The sequence below is a fragment of the Diplotaxodon limnothrissa genome, linkage group LG12 (assembly GCF_057381915.1).
Source record: "Diplotaxodon limnothrissa isolate DT_005_m linkage group LG12, D_limnothrissa_male_GT1.1, whole genome shotgun sequence".
NCBI classification, from domain to species: domain Eukaryota; kingdom Metazoa; phylum Chordata; class Actinopteri; order Cichliformes; family Cichlidae; genus Diplotaxodon; species Diplotaxodon limnothrissa.
In genome coordinates this window covers 32,897,491-32,917,855 of record NC_140607.1, presented here as the reverse complement: position 1 = coordinate 32,917,855, position 20,365 = coordinate 32,897,491, and the positions used below count along the sequence as shown (strand labels likewise).

The window sequence follows — 20,365 nt, the reverse complement described above, 5'->3', positions numbered from 1 at the left end:
GTTGGGCTGAATTAAACCAACCATGTCTACAACTTTAATATTCTACCTTAAGCTTCATCTGCATGGTCCAGCGGGAACTACTACTGTAGTTGTTTACATGGACAAAGGTCACTAAAAGCCTGGTGATCTTTTTTTTTTTTTTTTTTTTCAAAATTCATGGTAATCACTTTCTCCTCGCTGTAAATAAATTACTAAATATAGTTAAACTCTCAAAATGAAACTTTTATAGAACACTTTAGGTCTCAAAGGAAAATTCCTAAAATGATTTATTGCATTTACATTTAAAAAAATGTTCGAACAGAAATGCATCCTTTACCCAAGCCTTACATTCCTGGCACAAACCAAATTATTAGTAGAGGCATTTTGTGGGCATGGTCAAAATATTTTATTTCAGCTTAGAAATATCAACATTGTATTTTCAAAATCTAAAGGTCTTTATTTTTTTTGGTTAGAAGTAGGAATGATTTTATCAATTCATTCCTTTTCTTGGTGGCGCCCTCTGCTGCCCCTTCAGCTAAAAAAAAAAAAAAATGGCTCCTTAAATCAGCTGTAAAGATTTGAGAGCTTCCTCTGAAATTTGTCCTGGTAGTTTTGGCATAATCTTGCTGACTGACAGACAGCAAGGTGTTCTAGATCTCACAGAAAACATTTCTCCAAGGAACACAACCATTTTTTGTCCATCAGATTTATTGCAGCTGAGTACAGGTCAGGTTTATGCCAAGGAGTTGTTTATTTATTTTTTCACAGCATGAGTAGGCAACAGTGGGAAAATAATAGTTTTTAATAATGCTGCTGGGGTGATTCTGTTGAGTCCTTTTTGGGGGTTTTTATTTTCCAGACAGCTGCTCGTACAGTTTAGGGACATAGTCATCCCACTCAGCCTGGTAGCAAGTTCCTGCCACTGGTGCTCCCAGGCTGTATTTCTCCCTGAAGCTCTGGATCTTGAATTTGCCGCGGTTGTCTCCGCAGCGGTTGGTGAGGTCAGGCTCGCTGCAGGACAGGGTGCCTGACTGCTCATACACCAGCCACACATACCTATGGAGACCTGAGTTGGACAAGCACACAGGATTTTAAACGTTGAATTACACACTAAGAAAGAAAAAATTAGTTTATTTTAAACTCCAAAGAGCGTGAGCAGCAGATACCATGAAAAGAAAATTGCATGTCTAAACCTTTTCCCCACATTTCACACAAGAGAACATTAACTTTGTGCCCTCTCCTGCCTGGCAGCTTTTACCAGTAAGAATTGTGATCTGTATGCAAAATTGTGCCAAACACATTTTGCTTATACAAGACGAGCTCTACAAATTACCTATAGACTCCACTTGTTCATGTGTTCCGTTTACTTATTTATTAATTTCCATTTGTGTCATTTCTGTTATCACAGTGCATGTGCATCAGGGCATCATTGGTGTTTTGAAATCTAATTTCACACATGCACCACAGCTATGAGCCTTCTGCTAAAATTTAAGAGCGAGTCAGATTGAATATTAATGGATGTTTTTGTGGCAGTTGCCACCTGGGAAACTTTGATTCTCCCAGCACTGTCCAAAGGTTCATTAGAGTAAAACTTCATTCATTCTTACCTGTGCCATTAGGAGGACCAGAGCCCACATAGTCAGACTTGACGCAGCCAGAGGACACATCGTTTCCTTTCATGTTGACTACCAGAAAGTGGTGCCACTCCCTTTAGTGAAAGAAAAGATAATCAGTTTGATATTGAAAATCTGAACTGTACAGAAACTGTTCGAGCTGTCATTACCCTCGTGCAAAAAAAAATGTAGCTATGAAACTGTGTTTTTGAACATGATCAAGAGTCAAATGTAAGCGGCACAAATGAAAAGCCTAGGCCCACTTCAGTGGCCTCCCAGTAGGTCCTGTCTGTGCTCCATTAACATGCTCCTTTCACCTGAATTTGGGGTTCTTCCTGCTGGGAGCGTCAGGGTCGGTCAAGGCCAAAGTGTACAGTTTACTGGAGTCACATCCTTCCCATTCGATGCAAGTGGGTCGATTCTGCACCTGCAGCAACACGCGGACAAAAGTGCGTCAACTTTCACTTTTATGCCGGAGTTTGAGGCCGTTTGGGGGCGCTAAAAGCCATCGACTAAGGGCATACTACCAGGGAGCATTATGTAACCCAATTAATTTGTGGTAGACGGTTACAATACTTACTAATCTTACCAATCCCACGTAATCATTTATAATGCAGTGTTAGTTTAGAGAAATGCAGTACAGTACTTTAAACAGCATTTAAACGCATCACCAAGAAGCGACGCTAGTAGCTACACTTGCTAACAGACAGTGGTTAGCTGACAAACCTGTGTTGGAGTAAGCACTTTTCCCAGCTCATCTATTTCCACAGATCCGTATTTTACAGTCAGGGGCTTTGCGGGCTTTTCCTCGACCTCCTGCAGGGCAAGAGACCCGGTCCACTGGCTCAAATCTACAGGCATTTTGAGGCGTTTGCTTTGCAGACGATTCAAACTGAAACGCTACTTGCAGATGTACGAGAACTGCCAACGGTGCTGCATTCATGGACCAGCAGAAGATGTGCGACATGGAACGACTCCGCGTGTTTAAGAGTTAGAATTTAAAAAAAAAAAACACTTAAACAGTTCAAAAAGAAAAATATTCCGTTTTTAAAAATTTGAAATAACCCTTAACAAACATAAATTTCAAAAACTATAATTACTATAATTACTGTACTCTTTTGTCAATCATCCTTTTCTATTAGCTCCTGGTATTGGTACTTTAATATTATGAAAAATGTTGCCCATTTGCACATACTATTGATAAATATATGGTGCTCAATGCCGGCATTTCTCCAGCATATGGCCCTTATTTGAGGCGTGAATTAACATATTATTATTATTTTCTATATTTGGCTCTTCATGATGAATCATGGTTTTCCCAGTAATCTGATTCTAATTTGAAGGGCACAAACAAAAACCTACAGGAAACGCCGCCAGAGGGCGCAGTCCCCGTTACTCTTTTGTGGATTGTGATTTGCTAAAGTTTCCGTCAATCACATCACCCGTCCTGAGCTCCTCCCTTCTCCACCTTACGTGCTCCATTAACAAACTTAATGTTTCCAGACTTTTCCATCTTTAAAACGTTGACATTATACACTGTTTTAAACAATGGGCGTTAACGTTTTCTCAAGACACTTAAGCAAAAGAAAGAAATGATGATGATTATTATTATTATTATTATTATTATTATTATTATTATTATTATTAAAGTTATGGGTAGTGGTAGGAGGGTATGTTTTGTTTTTGGTATGTTGTTGTTGTTGTTGTTGTGGGGGGTTTTTTTGGGGTTTTTTTTGTCTTTTCAGGAATAAGCACATCCTACAGTCAGCCCTCCTTAAAATTTTAGCAGTCTGCAGATAATGACAAAAAAACAGAGCATGCATTGACTTTAACGACAGTCTGACAGTCCAGTCCTAGTATTTGTAAAGGGTAGGAAAGTGCATTTCAGATCAAATGAGTTTAATAAATGAAAAGAAAAAAATGAAAATGAAACACACTGAAACAATGAGTAAGCATATGTTAAATGCTCAGCCTTCTGACTCCAGACAATTTTAAATTAGGTTAGAGTATGGTTGTAGCTTAGGCTGTGTTGATTTGTGAGGTGTAAGACTCCCGTGAAAGCTCTCTCTCCCTTTCTTCACAGGCAATACTCCTATTCCTGCAGGCCAAACTTTTTTTAGTATCCTTATGCAAGCTCATGATTGTAATTAGGTTGTTATTTTAGTCTGTGTGACATTACAGCTGCACCAGATAGTAGTCCTACTGAGAACCACAATCTGCCTAGAATAAAAAATCTGGGACTGTAATCACATAAAGTAGTTACAATATACAATAAGGCTGTGTAGTGTTTTCACGAATCCAACAAATTTTGCTTATCCATAAAGTCATTAGGAGAATGAGCTCTGCCCTATATTATTAATATTATTAATATTGGAAAAAGGCACAACATTGGCAGCTCGCCCCCTTCAGATGATTCATGCAGAGAGAAGCATACTTTGTTGTGTATTTGTGGAGTTTGAGGCATCATTTTGGTTGCTCGTGGAGTTACTCGGGGAACTGAATGGAAATGAAATCAAAGGCCATCATAAATGCAAAGGCTTGGCTTATGAAAAACATTTCATGAAAACAGATGTATTTTTAAAATAGTAATTACCTAATAAGATTATAAAAACAACTGAAAACTGAATTTTTAAGAGAAAGAAGTAGAAATAGATACATTGTTTCCTAAAAATACAGAATTTTAACCAAATAAACGGTTGACAACTGATATCTATGATATCTATCAGTGATATCTATGTTTTTAGTATTATCTTAGCCCTATTTATAATGTCCGTTTGTTACAATGACAGCCTGACATCCATCTTTTCTGACTACAATCTCTTTTACTACCTTTAAAAAAGGCAAGAAAATGAGCTAATTTATTACCTGCGATAAGAAAAAAGAAAAGTAAAACAAATGGCTGTGGTGTTACTGCACCTTTAAGAAGGTGAGGTCAGGGTGTGGTTTCTGTCCTGGTAAAGTTTCCGGCTTGGCATGCTCATGTAAACAGAGCACCTCTACCAAATCTTGGTGAAGCCTAAGAGAAGGACAGAAGTCGGATCATGTCAGACCGCTGCCATCTGCCGACACTGGGTTCCGTGTGCTGTGGTGTGTAATGGGCAGACCGGTGCCCGGTGTGTTGCTGCGTATCACCGAGGTGCTCCCGCAGGTGGACTAGTCAGACAGGTTTGACCTAGAAGTCGCAACTGTTCACTCATTTCTGAAGGCAATGTAGGAAAGTTATCATGAAGGTAGTAGCAACGTTAGCGCTTCTGCAGTTGTATATTTCTGCAACAGGTGAGTTCGGATCGACTCGGAAAACACAGGTGAGTGTAAAAACCCCGCTTCAATCTTTTTTTTTTTTCTTTTCCTTTCAGCTGATCTCGTTACAGCGGAAGTTTCGGGTAATGTCTCAAGCGAAACGGCCCTGTCAGCTTCACCGGGTGACATCGTTGTACTTCCGTGTTACTCGGCAGGTAAAGTAACACCCGTGGTAACGACATGGACCAAAAATGGACGGGAAATCGTTACAGGCGGAGATCCCACTCGGCGCCTCATCGTGAACCCTGATGGGAGTTTGAACATCAGCGCGACGATGCCTGGAGATGAGGGGATTTACCTGTGCAACTCCACACTATCTGACAACAGCTCCTTCCTGGCACGTGTGCTGCTTCAAGTAACAAGTAAGTGTATGCGCACATTTTGAACAATGAGCTCTTCACGGTGAGGTAATGTAGGTGTTGCTTGCCTGAATTCTTGGAACATTTCTAGCAAATGCAAACTGGTTCATCTACATAACATGTGGGCCAGTTCTCGACAGCGGCTGACTTTTGTAGATGGGTCTAAATGTGCTATGTGGAGTTTGCCAGGCCTTCACTTTGCTGCATGCTTCTCTCAGAATATTCTAGCTTCCTTCCACAGTCCAAAGACATACATACTGTTTATTTAGTGTGTCTAAATTAGCCATAGGTGTGAATGTAAGTGAACATGAATGTAAGTGTGTCTTCATGTGTTTGCCCTGTCATGTACTGCTGACGTGTCAGGGGTGTACCTGGCCTTATGGACAGCGACAAATGAGACTGTTTCCCACGGCCCTGTGACCCTGAATTTGAGGTTAAGAAGATGGATGGGTCTATTTGTAAAGCGCTTATAGCTACACTTTGAGAAGGCGGCTATGGTCATCGTTCTTTGATCTTTAAGGTCTTTATCAGCTAACCACTCAGTGGAGTACTGCAATACCTGATCAGTCTTCTTAATAATAACAATAATGATGGATTGGATTTATATAGCGCTTTTCAAGGCACCCAAAGCACTTTACAATGCCACTATTCATTCACTCTCGCATTCACACACTGGTGGAGGCAGCTACAGTTGTAGCCACAGCTGCCCTGGGGCAGACTGACAGAAGCGAGGCTGCCATATTGCGCCATCGGCCCCTCTGGCCAACACCAGTAGGCGGTAGGGTAAAGTGTCTTGCCCAAGGACACAACGACCAGGACAGAGAGCCCGGGGATCGAACCGGCAACCTTCCGGTTACAGATACGCTTCCCAACCCCCCTGAGCCACGGTCGCCCACGACATTCTTGAAAAATGCAGACTTTTTCCTCTATCGCTGCTTGAAGAAAGATTCTGAAAACTGTCAGTAGGCGTGGGTGCTCATTTCAAGTCCATTTTCATCCAAAAAAAAAAAAGATCCAACTAGCTCACCTTTAAAACATCAGCCCACACCAGTACCCTACCTGCAGGTTCCTGGTGCCTGATTCAAAGTGGAGCTGTTTACTGGTCCAGCTGTGGCTCGCTCATCTAGTCCATCAAGAGTCACACACCATCTCATTGGTCCACAAAAAGCTCAAAAATCTGTCTTGAGATATTTCTTGGTCCTGAATACACTGAATACCTTGTACTTCTGGGTATATGTAGGTTGCAGTCAGAGATGGGCAGTTACAAGTAATGCGTTACTATAATCCGATTACATTTTTGAGTAACGAGTAAAGTAAGGGATTACTATTACAAAAAAGGTAATTAGATTACTGTTACTTTCCCGTAAGCACGCTGCGTTACTCCGTTACTAAAACCGTGATTTTCTTTTTTTTTTTTTTTTTTTTTTTTTTTTTTTTTTTTGCGAGAGTGTCTCATGACCAGTGTTGGTCAAGTTACTTGAAAAAAGCAATCAGTAACTAATTACTGATTACTTCCCCAAAAAGTATTTTCAAAAGTAATTAGTTACTTAGTTACTTTTTAAAAAAATGATTTACAACCTGAGTAGGTAATAAAGCGATAGATCTTTCAGCCCAATTCTATTTTTTCTGCATAATCCATCATATAAAATGTAATCAAATGAAAAAGTCTCTTCTTGAAACTAGTTTTATTAGCTTTAATCTTTTAACTTCACGCATGAGGCAAATATTAAATTATATGCAACATTCTCTGACTGGAAGAAATTTGTTTAACATTTAAACCTATTTTCTGCATATTCCAGCATATAAAATAAAATAGTTTTTTGTGTTTACACTCACCTTTCAAATAGATGCACGTAAAACACAGAAGTTAAAAGATTAAAACTAATAAAAGTTTTAAAAAGAGACTTTTTCATTTGATTACATTTTATATGATGGATTATGCAGAAAAAGTAGAATTGGGCTGAAAGATCTATCTCTATTCCGGGATAAATCATGTTTTAAAAAGTAACTAAGTAACTAATTACTTCTGAAAATAAGTAATCAGTAAAGTAACAGGATTACTTTTTTCGGGAAGTAATCAGTAATTAGTTACTGATTACTTTTTTCAAGTAACTTGACCAACACTGGTTGCTGTTATGGACAGCAGTGGTGGATGATTGGTTTCTGGCAGGTCAGCGTTTGATTCGCAGTTAATTAGCAATTAGTTTTTCTCAGGTTTCTTTTGACACTGTTGGCTATTGGCAACAAAACATTTGATGGTTCTGTGATCACGCGTCGATATATTAGAAATTTCAAGAGTGTGACATCATTCAGAAAAGAGAGTAACAGCTGAAGTGTTAAGTAGTAATGGGAGCCAGTTAACATCTGTGCTCTGAAGCTTACTAGATAGAATCATGGTTGGACATCAGGCTACTTGATTATGGAAGAGAATCGTCATCATGCTGAGTTTGGCAAATGTAGTTTATTTAATATGATTACTTGTTGAGTTGTTTGGTTTTCCATATCTGTCTGAGAAAACACTCCTTTCACAGCCTTATGAGGAGTAAGTTTGGACTTTAAGGAATGGGTGTGTACAAATGTTAAAGACAAGGGGTGTGGTGGAGGTGTAACACAAAGTACAAGAGATTCTCTGTGAAACAGACTGTAACAGTCATTGTTTTATCTTGATTTTCTGGTTTTCATAATTGATTGCAAACCTAAAATCCATATTTAAACGGTACTGCTCTAGGCTAAAATTGAAAATAAGGGTAGGTTTTCTTTCTAATACCAAATGAAACCACTGCAGGACAAGTTTGCTAAAGAGAACCTTGACACTCCACTCTTCTGCCAGGAAAATGTTTTGTGAACAAAGTGAAGCTCAATTATTCAGAAATAACATCCACTTTGTGTGTCTTGGGCACCAGCATGAAAACATCATCCAAAGGGTGAAGTGTGATTGGTTGCTGTTTTTGCTGCTTCTCTCCTGAATAGTTTTGGCGGGCAAAATGTGTTTATCAAGGAATCTTGCAGGATAATTTCAAGGTGTCTGCACCTTTCTACAGCGGGACATTAAACTGAAACATCAAAGTAAATGTGCTGCAGAATGGCTCGGATCAAAATCTGAAATTAGCTTGAGTATTTTTGTTTTATATGCCAAAGACAACCTCAGAACACATTGTATAATAAGACAGACAGATCCACTGAATGCGTTTTTCCTGCTTTTATTGGTTCATAATGACACTTGTTATATTTTCCTCTACAAACATATCTTTAAAGTTGCTTACAGTATTTACTGATCTCATAAATTTAGAAGTTACTCTGAGTGAGGTTATACTAAGTTTTAATGCACTGTATGCATTTCTCTCAGGTGGACCAGAAAATGTGTCTACATCCATCAGTCCTGCCACTGCACTGTCCAATGGGACCCTTTACACAGATTGGGGTTCATCCGTTACTTTAAGGTGCTCCGGCTCCTCCTACCCGTCTCAGCACCTGACCTGGGCCTTCAGCGGTGACTCGTCAAGCAACGACTCGCTGGTTTCAGGCTCTGGATCGTCCCTGGAATTCACCATACAAAACATTCAGCCCAGCGCTCAAGGAGTTTACAGCTGCATGGCCCACAACCCTGTTTCAAATGTGACAGTAATCAGTCGCACGGAGCTGCTAGTGTACTGTAAGTATCACAAACAGGATAATCTGCTGTGACTGTAAGCTTGACAGTGTAAAGTGGGATTTTATGTATGTTTATGTATGTTTGAATCAAAGACTGAGCTTTGGTTTAATGGCAAAGACTGCAGCAGGGCTGAATACTGTATAACTTTAAGTTTGTTGACATGCAGGCCTGAGTTTTAGTACTGATATTAATGTGATAATTTTCATATAAACACACCCACTGTTTATGCATTCTCCCCTTTCATTTAAAAAACACATCCTTCACTTTAGCATGCCTACCTATAAAGTGGTGTCATTATTTAGCAGAGGAAACAAAAGGAAAATCTTGAAGATTGCATGTGACAATTTAGCCAGAGAGTGGAGCTGAAACACTCCTGGGTGCTGTAAGCTTCACCAAAACCTGTTTTTTTTTTTTTTGTTTTTTTTTATTTTATTTATACATTAATGGGTTATATTGCTTAAAAGCAGAAAACATTTCATAATTTAAATTTTTAATATGTGTTTTAGATACATTTTTGTTTATAATTCACTCAGTGGGAATAAAAAAAAACTAAATGGCTCTTCAAGTACAACTTGAGGTCAAATCCACAAAAAGAAACTTAGTACAGTGTTTTAGGTTTATAATGAATGTTAGTCAGTAAGCTACAAAACTGTAGACATGTTGAAATGTTTGCACGGAGACATTCCTGGACAGAAAAGCTGAATAAAATATTTAGTTATTCACAGTTTTATTAGTAAAACTGCTAGCTAAGCATTAAAAGATAATCCAGTCCAGTTCAGAGTGGCGTGGGGACTACTTTTTCCCTCTTAACCTCTTGCTGTACTACAAGAGAGAATATGATAGAGGGCAAGCAAGGCTGTGGAGGGAACAAAAAATGCATACTGAGAGATGTTTTGATGGGCTGAAAAAAAGCTGAGTCAGTACCCACCAGCAGCTGAGATGAGGGAAAATGAATGCCAGGAAAGGTCAAAACATGCTATCCAAGCCTCACTGAAAATATTACACTCAAACACTGTGAATGTCATGATTAATCGTGGTGTAACTGTGGAATGATTTTATCTATGTGGCTTCTGTTACGAGGAAAAAAAATACTATATTATGTGCAGGGTAAGGAGGCTGTGGCGGTTTATTGAGTCACTGCGATAACAATACATTGAATTGACTTCCTGAAATGTTTGCACGCAGCTTGTTCCCTGTTTTCGCTGACTTCCTGTAGCTCGCTTTTCAACACGGAAAAATCAAATCCATTTTTACTGAATGTTTGGAAATAATAGGCTTGTTTTATAGTTCCAGTGTTTTCTTAAAATTTGTTTGAGCACAATTGTTATGTAAATGTGTTGACAGCACAGACAGAGGTAAACTAATATACATCCATTTAAGCAAATTATTTCAGTCTTTTCTCAACAGTATGCAAATGTTTACAGGTTTTTATGCTGTGTTTGAAAGAAGAAATTTTCATTAATGAAATCATAATAAATGATTGCTTTGCTTTATATCAAGGTTACACAGGATAACTAAACGCAAACAGCTTTCCCTCTTCTTCCTACTTATAGTGTCAAATCACAACAAAAGTTGCCTCAAGGTGCTTTATATTGTAAGGTAATGTCCCTACAAAAATACAGAGACACCCCCAACAATCATGTGACCACCTATGAGCAAGCACTTTGGTCACAGTGGGAAGGAAAAACTCCCTTGTGACAGGAAGAAACCTCCAGCAGAAGCAGGCTCAGGGAGGACCGGCCACTCAGATGCTTTAAGTTTCACCAGAACATTTAGTAATTAGTGGAAAATATGGCATCAGAGATGGGTTTCTTCTTTATTCAGCTGCTCCCTTTAGGCATCTACTTCCAATCTTATCCCATCTCTATCATTCTCCTCTGTCACACCAACCCTCTGCATGTCCTCCTTCACTACTTGCATGAATCTCCTCTGTTTTCTTCCTCTTATCCTCCTGTCTGGCAACTCCATCTTAAACATCCTTTATCCAGTATATCTGTTCTCATTCTTTGGCAGATATCTAAACTGTCTCAGCCTTGCCTCTCTAATGCTGTCTCCAAACTGCTCAACCTGGGCTGTCTGATGTACTCCTTTCTAATCCTGTTCCTCCTGGTCACTCTCAACAACTCTGCCAACTCCAGCTCGACGTCCACTCTTTTTGTTAGAGCCACTATCTCCATACCATACATCTCATCGGGTCTTACTATTATCTTGTAAATCTTCCCTTTCACTCCTTCTATCAGATTCCCCCTCCCGACACTCGTTTTTACCCACTCCACCCTGCCTACTCTCTCTATTCCCTATCTCGCGCACTGTCTGTTGTTTCGGTTGACCCTAGATCAACCCCAGACATAAGAGTGAAGTATCAAAAGTGAAATTGTTATTCTAAGAAAAGTTAAGCTCTCTTAGTACAAAATCATGGATAGATTGAATGTGCAATGGCACTCTAAACACTTTACAGAATTCGTAACAGGATCAGGCAGACCGAAAGTGAGCCCATGATCGAATGATCGATACATAAAAATGTGTTAACTGAATGATAGAAGTGCAGAACTTGATAGTGTTACACCCCGGCCTAGGCAACCGGAGTGCAACACGAAAAAAGTAAAAATAAAGAAAAAAAAAAAACACACAAAAAAACCCCCACTAAAGCTCACCACCAAAATCCCAAAACGAAAGTATCGACAAAGCTATTTACAACAAACTATTTATTTACAACAAAACTCCAAACTATTTACAACACGGGGGAGATCACAACCATGACCAACTGACACACAGGGCTTAAATACATAGAAGGAGCAATCAGGGAATGGACCACAGGAGGGAAACACAGCTGGGGCAAATTAGACCTGACGAGACAAGGAAAAGTAAACTGAACACACTAAGATAACACAGACTTTCAAAGTAAAGCAGGAAACACATAACAGTCACGCCAAAAACAACACACTGACAACACCGAAACGTAACAATAGCTTGTAGTCTCTAAAGCAGCTTTTCAGATCAGATACAAGCTAACACTTTGTGCTAACACCTCAAAGCTTTTCAAAAACGATTTGAACATCAAAGAACACTAACTGGCATAGACGTACCACGCAGTGACCTGTGATTAACCCTTTATGGGGGATCTTGAGGCCTGATTAAGCCAAGCATTCCTGGCATAACATTCCCGACATCTTTGAATGTCTTTGGACTTAACACATTGTGGGTTAACACATTCCACAAGTTGGAAGCAACTTGTGGCGCTCATGAAGCTCAAGTGCAGCTTTTGTTAAGGAAAACAAGGCAAACCCAATGCGAGGGAATTCTTAAGCGATGAATGTAATATTGTTATATGTAACAAAATATTTTTAGTAAATAAAACATTAAAAAACACTTAAAGGTAAAGGTCTAACAGAAAAATCTCAAATAAAATTTGCTCTTAATTTGAGTTTTGCTTTAAGCAGCTTGAGGTGACTGTTACTGTGATTTGGCTCCACATAAATAAAATGGAACTGAAATGATCTGAATATCCTTTCCTGAACATTCAGGAGTGCATTCCTACTGCTCATTACTGATGCTTTTATTTTTATTTCTTTTTCTCCTAATTAGATGTCTCAGACAGACACCCTGAGTGTAAATGGACACTGACACAGAACATCTCTCTAGTCCAGTTCACCTGCACTTGGTTAGAAGTTTATCCCACCCCAAACCTACGTTGGGATATGGGACCATTCCAGGTGGCGGACAGCCTCAATGTTACGATGAGCCGCTCCACGCTGTCAGACGGGCAGACCGTGAACTGCACAGCCCAGCCCCAGCACCTCGGCCCAGAAAAAGAGAAGTCGTGTTCGTTTACCCTCGGTAAGCTTGTTGTAGGGAAATGAGCCTCTTAACGATCCTGAGATGTGCAAATGCTGAATCTTTAATGTACTTTTGACTTAAGAAGCCACAGTGACACTCGCTGCTGTCAATCACTGTTTGTAGTTCTGACATCACATTTATGTCATGGTTGAGCTTCTGTGCAGGTAGTATATTTGATTACTCAGAATCACAATAGTTTATTATTCTCAGCGAGGAAGTTACTTTGTGACAATAAAAAAAAAAAGGCCACTCAGAGAGCGCAAAAAGTGTGACCTTGACTCAATTTACACCAAAATCAAATCAGCTCAAGCTGTTACTGGTATCTACTATCAACAAAATTTCAACATGATAGCTTGAAAACTGTGGACACTATAATGCTAACAAACAAACAAACAAATAGAATCAATTACATACTCTCTCCCTTTGGACGAAGAACAAACTATGAAAAAGAATAGTGCATGAAGTACAAATAAAAATAAATAAACACTGTAGTATTTAAAAATATACACTCAAAGCAAAATAAAAGTTAAACAATATCACGTGCAACATTTACTAGATGATGACAAGTGAAAATAATTCGGGCATCGGTCTGTAATCACTGATTAGTCATAGGATTCGTCCATAACTTGAACACCATCCTCCTTTCTCACACTGACTCCACAGAGTGAAGCGCCACACCCACAACGTCACCAGCCTTCCAGATCAGTGTGAGCCTGTTGGTGTACACCACCCTCTGCTGCCCCAGCACACCAGTGGATGGCACTGGCCACCACAGACTCCTCAAATTAAAAACAAAAAACAAATTAGTGCAGGTCTACACCCAGATTATTTTGTCTCAAGTTTTTTAAAATTGTAAAATGCAAAGTGCATTGTGGGTATTTTGTCAGATGATCTTTCAATTTAAAAGTCCAATTAAATCTGATGAAACAGCTATATGGTACAGCCCTATAAAATTACATGGTTCTTAACAGGAACATTACCTATAGTTGAATAATATTTTCAAAATAAGAGTGTGTGAAAAAAGTCTTAGATATCACACACAATGTCACTTTTGTCTAACATACAGTTTTTCCTTCAGGGACAGAGTTTCTGTAAAAACGTCACAGTAAACTGAAACCATCCGCATGATCAGATATCATGTGACGTATGTGAGGAAAAATATGTGCTGCAGGAGTAGGAACTATGTGAGCAATGCTTATTTGACTTAGAGAATGATGGCACCCTCCCTTGAAGCCAACAGGTCAAAAATTTCTGGTCACAATGTGAGAGAGTCACAACCCAGGAAAACTGATTATGTTTAGCATTACTCCAGAAATATGGCTAACATTGCCATGCTCGTCATAAATGTAAAAGTAACTTGATTGGGACTAATCCTAATTATTGGGTATTGTTTTTAATATTCATATGAAGTACCATAATATTTATTCGATTAAGCTTTCCAGCCCTGACAAGAATAACACTTGGCAGTGTGCTCATGAGAACACAACACAGGGCATGTGGGCAGTTAGTGAGTCACCCAGTTGTGTAAAGGTTATCATCACATGAATGCCTTATTCAAACAATGAGTTGATGCAACAGGATGTGAGTTGCTGTTCTCTGATCAGCCTTCTTCTGTGAATCAGAAACACTGAACAAAAATGACATTTTGTCAAACAAAATGAGTAAAATTCCAAAATATTCTTATTTATTTACAAATTGCAATTGATATTTACTGAACAAACAAAGCAATAGTCCAACCAGTTTGGAGGTCATGAAAAAGTATGAACAATGTCAGGTTTAGAGCTGGAGTGATTGGTTGATATATCAAATAGCGGATATTAGTGTTTTTGAAATGTAAAAAAGTAAAATTTTAAAACAAGGAAAGGTGTGGAAAAGTGTCAAAATACTGAAAACACATTTATTTTGAAGTTGGAATTCATCCAAAATACAAACAAACCTTCAGCTTTTGCATGAAAACAACACAGTGATATTATTGCAGTACCAAAACTGTCACCAGAGGGGAAGAAGAAGCTATAAAATTCCACTTCTGAGCTTAGCCATGTAGCAAGCTATTTTGGTGTATTTTTGTCCTCATCAGCCAGCATGACTCATAGAAAGGGACTGTTTGGTCTTAATAACAGACCAAAAAACCCCAAACATATTGTGTTAATTTATATATATTTTTTTTTTTTTTAAAGCAGCATTTTTGTTTTTACTGAAAACATATGATCAGTATGATCATAAGCTCTTTTGCTCTCTTGGTAAGAGTTGGATAAGAAGACGAGAAGATCAACAGCTTTCATGTCTGTACAGTATATGTAAGGTTTCTGCAAGAAGACAGCTTATTTCCAGTGTTTATTTATCGATCTTGGCTCAAACCTCAGTAAACCACAAAATGCTAGTTTTGAAAGTAAGGGTTAATTAGAGAGCTGAAATTGTTTTTAAGTGTGGTCAGGCCTGGTTTTTGGTCTTCATTTTAATTTACAGTGTTAATGTTGTGCTGAAATGTTTCCTGGCCACAACTTGGTGTTTTCTGCTCAGAAATATTTGTCCCCTCTTGATTGTTATTCTTCTTTTTTTGCATATTTATCACACTTGCATGTTTCAGATCAGAAACCCAGGTAAATACAAAGTGCAGCTTTCACTCCTCGGCCTTAAAACTTGGGTGATGTGGACACCCAAGTTTGTGAATGTGATAACTCAAGGATGAAGCTAAAAAGCTATCCAAACTACCTGACTATTGTGAAAAAGTTGTTAAATCACAAATTAACTTTGATTAACCACATTTTTTTTTTTTGGAAAGCTGAGTTAAATTTCATTACACAACCATTCCTCATTACTGCCAAACCTAAATCACCAAACAGAGCCTGTCTGACATAGTGAAGTAGACTAAAAGATCTTAAAGAGCAACACATCATGTCATGATCCAAAGAAACTCAAGAACAGATGAAAAACAAAGTTATTGAAAGTCTGGAAAGGGTTACAGGGCTATTTCTAAGGCTTTGGGAGTCCGGTGAACCACAGTTGCAGCTATTAAGTGCAAATGGAGAAAACTTGGAAGAGTGGTGAACCTTTCCCAGGAGTGGCTGGCATACCAAAATTACTCAAAGAACACATTGATGACTCAACGGGAAGTTACAAAATAACACAGAACAACATCTAAAGAACTACAAGCCTTACTCGCCTCACTTAGGTTCAGCAGAGGTGTTCATGATTCAACAATAAGAAAGAGAAAGAAATATTCTGTGGACTGATGAGACAAAAGTTAACTTCCTGCAAGGTTGTGTCCCATTACATCTGGCATTCATATAAAGGACATCGTACCTGCAGACAAACATATTGATGGTAGTGCGATGGTGCTTCAGTGGCTAGACAACTTGGTGTAATTAATGGAAGCATGAATTCTGCTACCAGAAAATTGTGAAGAAGAATGTCCAGCCTTCGGTTGTACACTGAAGTTCAAGCGTACTCGTGATTATGCAGCAGGAAAATGATCTGAAACACACCAGCAAGTCCATCTCTGAATGGTTCAGTAAAGGCAAAATGAAGGCTTTTAGACTTGAATCAGATTGAGATGCTTTGGCAAGACCTTAAAAAGGCCGTTCGTGCTCGATGTGGCTCAATTAAAACTATTCTGGAAAGGAGAGTGGGCCAGAATTCCTCCACAGCAATGCAATCAGTTACAGTTCTTGCATCCAAGGGTAGTAGAAACAGTTAGGTTTGGGGAGCGATTACTTTTTCCACATAGGCCAGGTCGGCTTGGAAATTATTTAACCCAAGTAAAGTGCAGTTGTTATCTTTGTCTAATATCAAAACTTGTTTGATGATCTGAAACATTTAAGTGTGACAAATGTGCAAAAAATAGGAATTTGGGAGTGGGGCAAATACTTTTCAAGTAAGATTCCTCATATGCTTTATATCCCACATAAATCAAGTTTTGTAAATGTAAATACATTTGACTTTTTTAAAAAATATCTGACTGAAATGATAAAGTATCTGATTTTTATTTTTATTTTTCCTCCTCTCTCACTCTGTCAGAGCTTCCCTTCCCTGAAGGCAAACCAATGGTCTCTGCTCTGGAGGCAAGCAACGTAACACTCACATGCACTGAGACCACGTCCAAGCCCCCTGCAATTACCACATGGAGAAAGGGATTACAACTGGACTACATTGAATCTGGATCAAAGTACATCCTGTCTTTGGAAGGCCCGGTCTTCAAGCTGACCATAGTAAACGTCACTAAAGAGGACGAAGGCTTCTATTTCTGCCACAGTGAGAACCCGCTCGGACTACGCGAGCTAGAAGTGGAGCTCACTGTGAAGAGTTGAGTTTTGAATAAGAGGAATATCCTGGCATTAGTAGTTTTACAGAATAGATCATTTGCATGTCTTTGCATTTTTTTCAATGTCTGCGTGAGATAACGAATAGACATTAAGCAGAAGTGTAAACAGCATGCTAGTCACTACAGGTGTTGACTCCGCCTCTGGAATCCAGATAAACCTGCTGCTCCACCCTTTTTTGTACTTCATAAGCTTCTCCTGTTGCCTTTTTTGGTTTCAGCAGCCTCTTCCGCGTACACAGGAGCAGTCATCGGCATATTTATAGCAGCACTGATTATGGGGTCAGCTGTCATCATAGCCAAAATTGTCTACAACAGCAGAGACCGGATTTGCCTGGGTAATTTTTTTTTTTCTTTTCATAAATAAATTTTGCATCAATAATAGCGTCAGCCTCTGATCAATAACAATCCACATGCTGTATCTGCATTTTAAATTAACAGGAACTGTATTAAACATGAAAATCTACTAATACTGATGCCATTCTTTGTGTTTGTGTTTTTGTGTCAATAGGTGGCTTTGGGTGAGTATTTCATATTTGCTTTTGTCATATATACTAAATGCTTACTTTAGTTGCACAGTCCATATAGATTGAGTTAAAGTACTTTATGCACATCTGTGTTGCATTTGAAATGCATTGTTTTTTCCATTTAAAAGCAAGCCAATCATCAAGTAGTACCATTATTTTCTAGGAGTTCTTTTTACCCCTCGGCTGTAAAAGGCAGTTGGGATGTTGTGGTCACACTGCCTGATGGGAAGGTGGGCAGGTCATTTGTACACCCAACTTTATGAATGTGATAACTCGAGAACGACGCGAAATAGGAGTATCGAGTTCATACCATAGGTGTATCTACTAAAAGTTTCAGACAAGTTCCAATCTCAGTGACCTCATTCTCAGGTCAAGGTCAGAGGTCAATCTTGTAATTGTAATAACTCGAGCACGAGGCAATGTAGGATTTTGAAGTTGACACCATAGATGTATCTATTAAAAATCTTACCATTATTTTCTTTTTAAGTTAGATTACAAGGAATCTAAAATTCTGAGCATCTGTGCTTTTACAAATATGGAAGGATCTCAGAGAAAGGACAAAAAGTAAATCCTACCATCTATACATCTTCAGCACCCTTAAGAGTAATTCCACCTCTGAGCAGTAGACGATATCTTGATACCATGCTCAGCCTGCACACACTTGCTGCTGCTTTTACAAGCTGCTTTGCAAATCACCTCTACTTGCAGCTGCTCCATTTCACAGAGCTTCTAACTGATTTTTGCTGTCACTGATGTCTGCCCACACATTTTAGCTTGCACAGAGGGGGTCAAACTCCAGTTTTGTGATTGAAAGTGTGCTCCGCTTCTGGCGCCTCAATCTTGTTTAAAAACAAAATGCTTCTTTAAAACTCTTCACCTTACATGGCAGAACTGCGTAAAACACGTTTTTCAGCTAAATTGTCGCAGTTGTTTAGTTGGAGGACTAGCACATATAAAACTTAATTTGCTAAACTGAAGAATTTTAGCTTGTGGTCTTTATGATGATCATTCACATTAAACACATTTCTCCAAAGGATTTTTAGTGGCCAAAAATTCCAAAATGGTGACTTTGGTTTTGGTCAAAGCCATCTCTGGAATGTGGACTGAACAAAACTGTCTAACAAATACTTGGCGAAGATCAGTTTTAAAGATCTGGCTGCACGTGTGCGCCCGTGTCATACTATTCTCACCTCTGCAGGCAAGTGGATGACGACAGTGGAGACGTTCTGAGTCTGGTGGAGTCGGATGACGAACAAGTCTTCCAAGATGCAGTTCCCCGGCTGCCTCCAATAACCAACGGACATCACACAACACTTGTGCAGATACATCGAATCCCATCGAGTAGGACTTCATCACAGCAATTTATAAGTTTTCTAATTTCAGTGTAAAAATATTTTGTAATATAAAAATGTCCCTCTTTTTATTCAGGTGATCACGAGGATGCAGAAACTGCTGACACAAGTCCACAGCAGCAGGAGGATACCGTACAGACGGAAGAGCCAGTGCAACTTGTAGAATTTTAGGTATTGGGGAATTTTTTAGAGCAATGTTTAGTTTTAGGTAAATTTACTCCTGAAGAGAATGTGAACAGAATCGGTGGCAGAAACCTTTTTGTCCTTCCTTTCTATTGTTTTTTTTTTTTTTTTTTTTTTTTTTTTTAAGATTCTATATTTTTTGTAAATTTATTTTGATTGATTTGTTTATACAGTATGTAAAAATAAATAAATGTAATACAGTAAATGTGTTTGAACAAATATTCTTTGCATGTTTTTATGAGTTTTGTATTTTTAAAAGTGTTCACTATGTACACTATGCAGACCAATATATGTGACCTTTGACTATCTCGGTCTAGAATGCGACTCTGCTGCAGAACTATTTTTATTTATTTATTTTTTTAAATGCAGCAGAGTCAGTTCGTCACTCATCTGAGATTCATGCTACGTGTGAAACAAACTTGACTCACTCACTTGAAAATATTTACACGAGATCTACGTGAGAGGGAAAACTGAAATTAAAAACTCTAAAGGGTTTGACAAAAAATTTGTTGATTTAAACAAAATTATTCAATATTATTAGAATTTATTATTAGTGTCCTTTTAATGCAAAAGTACAATTGAGTCTCTCAAGTCACCTCAGTTTTTATAAAGAAGATTTTACTGGATAATTAAGTCTAAATAATTCACTGTGTAAAACCATCAAAATCATATAAAAAATGTAGTGCTGTTGTGTTTCTTTTAAAGGAGACAGATGGATCATTTGAATGGCACTTTAAATCCAAACAGTCTGCAGGCTTTAATAATGCATTAGGCTGTTAAAGGGAGATCCAGCCTCACACGTAACAGTCTGGAAATAGGTGCTCTGATATATTAATAATTCATGGTACATATTTAAGATGATGTGTACACAGTACAGAGACTTTTTCACTGCTTTTGAGGCAGCTATAATGTTATTCTACGGCTATGATCACATCAAGTTTGTATATTTTTCTTTTACATTAAAACAAACCTTAATAGTCACACATGGACACCAACTGAAGAAGAATTTACCGGTTAGAAAAACAGGAGACAATGCGACATGAAATGAACATGTATATTAAAAAAAAAATGTTATGGATCATCAGGTATTTAAACTGTTTTCATGCACTTGTATAGAAAGTTGTTCTGAATGGTTTTTTTGTTATTGTACAGATATTTGATACATGATTTGCAGGGCAGAACCAAAAGGGGAAATAAAGGATAAAAACATAAGCAAATATTTTGTGAATATTTGTGTACGTCTAC

At 38.4% G+C, this 20,365-nt stretch overlaps 2 protein-coding genes across 2 annotated transcripts; one reads left to right on the top strand and one right to left on the bottom strand.

Moving 5' to 3' along the window:
* Positions 1–253: 253 nt before the first annotated feature.
* Positions 254–2,473, bottom strand: pebp1 (phosphatidylethanolamine binding protein 1). Its single transcript, XM_085368715.1, has 4 exons — positions 2,319–2,473; positions 1,910–2,019; positions 1,587–1,687; positions 254–1,045 (listed from the first exon to the last, which is right to left on the bottom strand). Exons 1-4 carry the CDS (start codon positions 2,451–2,453, stop codon positions 828–830), a joined length of 564 nt encoding a protein of 187 aa, XP_085224841.1. The 5' UTR covers positions 2,454–2,473; the 3' UTR covers positions 254–827.
* A 2,343-nt stretch (positions 2,474–4,816) lies between these two features.
* Positions 4,817–19,108, top strand: vsig10 (V-set and immunoglobulin domain containing 10). The gene is made up of 9 exons (XM_085368714.1): positions 4,817–4,868; positions 4,949–5,254; positions 8,598–8,903; positions 12,489–12,740; positions 16,758–17,042; positions 17,280–17,396; positions 17,570–17,579; positions 18,784–18,926; positions 19,014–19,108. The coding sequence occupies exons 1-9, from the start codon at positions 4,817–4,819 to the stop codon at positions 19,106–19,108; spliced, it is 1,566 nt and encodes a 521-aa protein (XP_085224840.1).
* The last annotated feature ends 1,257 nt before the right edge of the window (positions 19,109–20,365 follow it).